Source organism: Stylophora pistillata, chromosome 10 (genome assembly GCF_964205215.1).
Source record: "Stylophora pistillata chromosome 10, jaStyPist1.2, whole genome shotgun sequence".
Classification (NCBI taxonomy): Eukaryota; Metazoa; Cnidaria; class Anthozoa; order Scleractinia; family Pocilloporidae; genus Stylophora; species Stylophora pistillata.
The window spans coordinates 26,094,196-26,100,259 of record NC_142528.1 but is presented as its reverse complement, the minus strand read 5'-3'; the positions used below and the strand labels follow the sequence as shown (position 1 = coordinate 26,100,259).

General features: G+C 39.6%; 2 protein-coding genes across 2 annotated transcripts; both read right to left on the bottom strand.

The window, feature by feature from the left end:
• Nucleotides 1-256: 256 nt before the first annotated feature.
• LOC111323012 (uncharacterized) lies at nucleotides 257-1,855 on the bottom strand. Its single transcript, XM_022926268.2, has one exon. The coding sequence runs from the start codon at nucleotides 1,441-1,443 to the stop codon at nucleotides 343-345; it is 1,101 nt and encodes a 366-aa protein (XP_022782003.2). The 5' UTR covers nucleotides 1,444-1,855; the 3' UTR covers nucleotides 257-342.
• Nucleotides 1,856-2,819: 964 nt separating this feature from the next.
• Nucleotides 2,820-4,143, bottom strand: LOC148722409 (uncharacterized; the record flags this gene model as incomplete). Its single annotated transcript, XM_088737043.1, has 2 exons — nucleotides 2,820-3,540; nucleotides 3,849-4,143. Coding segments are annotated over 2 exons (615 nt in total), but the record flags the coding sequence as incomplete, so codon positions are not given.
• Nucleotides 4,144-6,064: the final 1,921 nt, after the last annotated feature.

Sequence of the window (6,064 nt, the reverse complement as noted above, 5' to 3'; positions counted from 1 at the left end):
TGATAGTTTGTTTGGCGTCAAAGTTAGTTTCGAAGCCAAAGTTCTCGTCCGTGTGGGCGGAATGCTTGTCCAAAGTTAACGTTACCCAGAGACGCTTACGACAGGACGAAACTCTGCCCACTTTCTTCTGTCACCAAGTTTTAAAAAGTAAAGAACAGTAAAAGCATTTTGAATGCTGTCTAAATTAATTTAAAGAAATTCTCTTAGCCTCGCCGACAAGAAACAAGACATGAGACATACAAAAATCGTCTGTTGGTAGCTTTTTTTAAATTTTAATGAAATACAAAATATCAGCAAATGTGATAGTTCCTCAGTTATCAAAATTCATGTTTGTCGCTTGGACTACGAATTTATTTTTACAAGCTTTTTCAGGAGTTCCTCATTTCTGCGTTTTTCTAAGTCTTTTTGCTTGCTCAGTAGTTCATCCTGCTTCTGTATTTCTTTGATGTATTGTGCCGCGGTTCTGAGAATTAATATTTTCGAAGCTTTCTGTTTGTTCTCCAGCTCGGGTACACATCTCCTCAACTTGTCATATTTAGAATTCATTTCGCTTCGACGCTTTCGTTCGAGTCCATTCCTAAAACCAATCCCTAGGAAACAGTCGATATTGTCTTTTTTGGTTCTTTTTTTCTGTCCCTCCTTATTCCTCTTCAAATTAGGCATCTTTTGAAAGTTGTCTTGAACTATCTCAGTACCTCCAAAGTACTCGGTACCCCTAAAATCAAGAAATACCTCTCGTGTGTTTAAATACGAGCCAGTTTCCTCCTCCCCATAAAAATTAATGCCTTCAACGTCGTTCTCCATCTTGTCAGCAATTTCCTTTTCGTTCCCGTTGCACTCTGTTTCCTTGGCTTCATCCTGATCTCGTTCTACAGAAGGAAACTCGAAGACTGTACTGGTGATAGATCGCTCAAGGCGCTCTAACGTCGCTGCTGGAGTGAAATTCTCTGGCAAGTACATGGAGAGATCTTCGGAAGGCTTACGTCCAAATGGGCTTAACACCATCATGGCTAGTGGACTTCTGGGCGCCGAAATAAAACCTGGACTCCTCAAAAGCGGCGAAAACGGAAATGTGGGAGTGCTTAAGGGTTCTAAAGATGTACACGTACTCGATAACGGTGATTTATGCAATCCTGGACTCCATGGAAAATGAACGCTGAGTTTGTTTTCGTCTTGATAAAAAGGCGGCAGATTTGAGCTGGAGAAGTCTTGGGTTTCGCGCGTCAATCGACAGGAACTCAAGGAATCCTCGCTGAAAACGTTGTTGTTTTCGGGAACCACTTGTAAATTCTCATCCTCTTGTCTCTTAGATAACGATCTCAAGACCTTCTCTTGCAGCTGTGTCAGCGTATTTGGGCTGCAACCCATATACATATCGTTGGAAGGCCAGAAAATCTGCAATCCGCTCATTTGAGGTGGAAATATCGCACAGTCATTAGCCATAAGCGGGAAAAACGATTGAAAACCCAATTTTTTGTGGATAAAATTTCGTAGGCAAAACTGCAAGTTGAGTTCTTCTTGTCTGGACTGCCTTATCCGCTACAACATCCAACCTGTTTACAATTTTCTGGATTTCGATCTACTTTTATGAAGATTGGCTGAGGGAAATGTTTACGTTGTGATTCGCTCGAAACAATCGTGTAACCTGCTCTCCCTCGTAAGCTCTTACGTCACCGTCCTTTTTAATCGGGTGTTTACTCTTCAATTCTCGTCAAATTTTGTTACACTAAGCAGAAAATTAATGAAAAGTTTTCGTCAGGAAGACATTTTTTTCAAACCACTTTCGTTCCATCCAGATTTTCTTTAAATTTAGCTTTGATGGTTTTGCGTCGATACTACTATACGTGCAATTTTCTCGGCGACATTTTTATTCCAGAGGGATTCTTTATCATTTTGGTCTGTGACTTAATCGTATGCCACCGAGCACCTGTTTAAACTAGAATATTCTAAAATTTTGTTTCCATGGACACCCACTAATATTGAAAAACATCTCCTTGAAGCTTAATCGAAGTCGACTTCTCTGTGCATTTTTCAAATGTTGTATGAATCATCTTTCAAATTTTGTCTAAAGAAAATGTTTTTTTTCTTGCTATATGACTTTAGGTAAAAAAATGCTCTTCGAAGCGAAGAGTCTCGAGGACTCAATAATTGATTATTTTTCACAGAACGCATGACCGCAAATAATCATTATGACGCTTAGAATGACTAGGAATAATTCACGAGTCTTAAAGAGCGCAATGCAGAGGAACAATAATTAATAATTCCATGTAATGCTAGCTTAAAAGCTTCGCCTTAGGCAATTTGTATTTTGGACAAAACAACCTTTTTAATCGAGAACTGAACGAGAATTCATCGTTTCGACAATGACTTTTGGGCAGAGCAGCTCTCGCTATTACCGCCAATTTATCTTTGAAAGAAGACATCACATGTCCTGCTTTATTCATCAACGTTTTTTTAATTTATAATTTTTTTTTCTGTCGTAGGCGACAATAACAATTACGCTCTCGTCTAGGGGAACCTTTAATACAAAATGCGTTTATAACAAATTTCACCCGTAAACAAATCAATGTGCTGTTTTTAGACCCCCTCCCTAAACAGGGTCCTTTGTTTCTCCTAAAATCTTCCATCAGACTAGAAGCTCTGAAATCAGCATTGCGTAGGAGGAGGTTGGGATGCAAAATAGTAATGGTGATGTATTTCGAAGCTTTCAAGGTATACTCACAGATACCTATGCCGGGTACAAGATACTGAAGATAGATGCAAAGGGGAGAGCGACAGTTGTACACTTTTCATTTACACGAACAAGAAAACTAAGGCCATAATTTGAATGTTCGTAATTTAATAGAATTCTAATCAATACAATAACTTCCTACTTTGAAAAATGTTGACAATGGAAGAAATTGAAGTAATTAATCATTATTCCATTGCTCAAGACCTATTCGACTGAAATGTAATTTTTGCACTAATTTTCATTGTCTACTCTTTATGCAAATACGTTTACAACTTCAATAAGCTTCTGATTCATCATCTGGCCCTATCTCCATAAAAATTCCGCAGCATTAATGGCTGAACGTTTCAGGTCTCTGTCAGTAGAAATGATGGTCCTTTGAAGACTTGGTCGGGATGAAAGAATGGTTCCTCCCCGTTGCTTCTTCATGAAGTGTTCTGGGATCTCCGAGTCGGTGTATAAGTCAATCCAATCTACGATGTCTCGATGATCTTATTTGCCTCGTTTTATCTCGCCACTAATATCAATATAGCGCATGTTTTCTTCCCCTGGATCTGCAAGTCTGCGGCACCCGGCCTTATCTCTTATGAGGCGGTTTTCAGTATTTAGATTGGGGGATGCGCTCTCGACAGGCTCGTTTTGGTAATATAACACAGTGCGTACGTGTAACGGCCTGACGTTACTGCGACCCAGTCTCCTTTTTAAGAGAAGGACAATAATCGCCACAATAAGACTTGTAGGGGAGATGGAAATGACGACCCATTCAAACACATCTACAAGGGAAAAAATGTCAAGTTGCCTCACTGTACTCTCTTATTATGAAAAAAGAAAAAAACACAGAACATAACAAAACATAACAAAACAAAACAAAACATAACAAAACAAAACAAAACAAAATTAAAAAACTTGCGTGCTTCTCAACCAATCTTATACAAAACTGGTCGCAACTTGGTCGCGTTTTCCGCTATCGTAGGTTCAAAGCATTTACCAGCACTCTTCCATTTTAAAACATTCGGTGGGTGATCTGAACATCATCGGGCCACTACGGGGCCATTATTAGGCCATTATTGGGCCATAATTGGGTCATAATTAGCTCACAGGGTACTCCGTCAGAAATATTTTCCTTGAAGTTTGTATTTTCGCATGATGTGATGTGACCCACCTTTTATATCCTTATAGTCTTCATTTCCAACATGAACACTCAGTTCCCAGCTTCCCCTGCATTCTACCCCGTCACATTCGCATTTGTGAGACCTTTCAACGTCACGCCAACATGCCTTCGACCTCGTGCATTCCTCAGCTGAGCAGAGCGTGACAGGATCCGAATCGAAGGTCTCAAAATCCACCTTGGGCGTTTTTTTGTCCAATGCCCCTGTCGAAGCTTCGTGTTGAGATGACCAAGGCAAAGTTTTTGCGTGGCGAAATGGGAAATTTTATTTTGCTCTTCGATCGATTTTCAAAGTTGACTCTCTGCTTTTTGTATCCATTTTCCTTGAGCTTCTTAAGTGGTATGAACTCGGTTCTTCTGTGAAAGCCTCTGGGAGGAGTAGCTGGGGCTGCATTGAGAGGAGAGGGAGGGGTGGGTGATAACGTACTGTTGACAGCGATGGTTGTGGTTCTGTTACTTTGCTTCGATACTTTCACATATGAGATTAGGAACGATGAAATTATGGTGATCAGTAAGTTCTTAGGAAACGGCTTACAACTGCTGTTTCAGAAGGGACGAACGAATTATAAACGAACGATTAACAAACGAACAATTTGCAATTAAAGAAGCAGTCCCATTCAAGAGGAATTCATTAAAAAAAACAACAACAACAACAATAGGGTAGAGTGATTCGGAGGAGGATATGTTCGAACTACAAGAAACGAATCTCATTGGTGCTGAATGAAAGGAGGGGGCATGGGGATGGGAAGTGGTGTGAGACAACGGATAATAGAATGATTTCAGAAGTGATTAGGATGAAACTTCTATTAAAAGATTGATGCACCATCCAGCCAGTAAGTGACAAAAAAAGATGAACTTGCAAGTTATAAGAGGCTCCCCATATGTCACACATGAAATTATCTTAAGGAATTTTACAGCATTTCAGAAGGAGAATTCCACTTCTTTACTTAGAGCTTTTAAGGTTTCAATCATTAATAACCCTTTAACTCTCTGTATAATAACCCATCTCTCGTTTAATTATTTGTTTCTTCATATTTAGTTATTTATTTCATTAATGTATCTATTTTATCACTTTGTTTCTTCATTAATATACTATCTTTAACGAAGAATAAAATCACGAGGTTCTCTCCAGGATTGTGCAATCAAATATACCACTCTCTTGAAACTGAGAGTTGTTTCAGTTAAATGACAGGAATGTTGCATGCGGCTTAAACATCAGCCTTGATTTTCCTGCCCCGACGACGGACTGGGCGGACGAGGAATATTTATGTTCCCAACACCTGGAAAAGCAGATGAGGACTTGTAGGGGGATCGAGGGAGCTCCTATCTTGGTAGGAAGTCACCCCTGTACTTGCTGGGTCCGTCCTCCGTAAACGTGGCAGGTTCTGTGGGCTAGACACTTAGCCTTTGAAATCCGCACCTGTTTTCAAACCTGGCCTCAGGCTGAAAATTGTACTTGGTTTGAAAAACCATTAAGCCTAGTTGTTGCGAAATTAAGCTATGTTTTCGTTAGTAAGTCAAGAATTGGCAAAGGTGGGCGCGAATGATATGTTTTGATCACTTGCTTTTAATTCTCTATCGTCTATTTGAAGTAGCTTTGGTTCACTTGAAAACCATACTCGATTTAAAATCAAAATGGTAAAATTCTACTACAAAAAATAGTTTTCATGTTGTCTTGGGTCTGTTTAGAAACAAATCACCGTGACAGATGATATCCTAATGTGGTACGATTGAGTGTCAGATAAACAAAATGAATACTGAGAAGGAATTGCTTGACAACTCATTAGCAGCGTCCCCCGTTGAAGAAGTAAATATAAAAGCGTTTATCAGTTTTTTAATACAAGGACAACTGGATTTAAAGCAATTTTGTCCTCTATCCCAAAAAAGGTAACCTGAAATGGCTTCGCAGTGATGGACTGGAATGGCACAACCATTCAAGCACAATAAATCAATGCACATGAAGCAGCTTTTTTCGGTCCTGTTTCCTCTAAGAAGGAAACTGACTATGGCATAGAGCATCGGTATACTTCCGAAATACAACAAGCTGAACAACGACCAAAGAACGAAACAAACATGCTATGGCTACGTACAAAATGATCCCAAATTACAAATTTGGAGTGCAATCGTCTAATGCGAAGGAGGTTGTACTCTGTTCGAGTATCACGCGT

What these genes read in the sequence shown, in the direction of transcription:
- LOC111323012 (XM_022926268.2), bottom strand. Translation starts at nt 1,443, where the DNA reads ATGGCTAATGACTGTGCGATATTTCCACCTCAAATGAGCGGATTGCAG.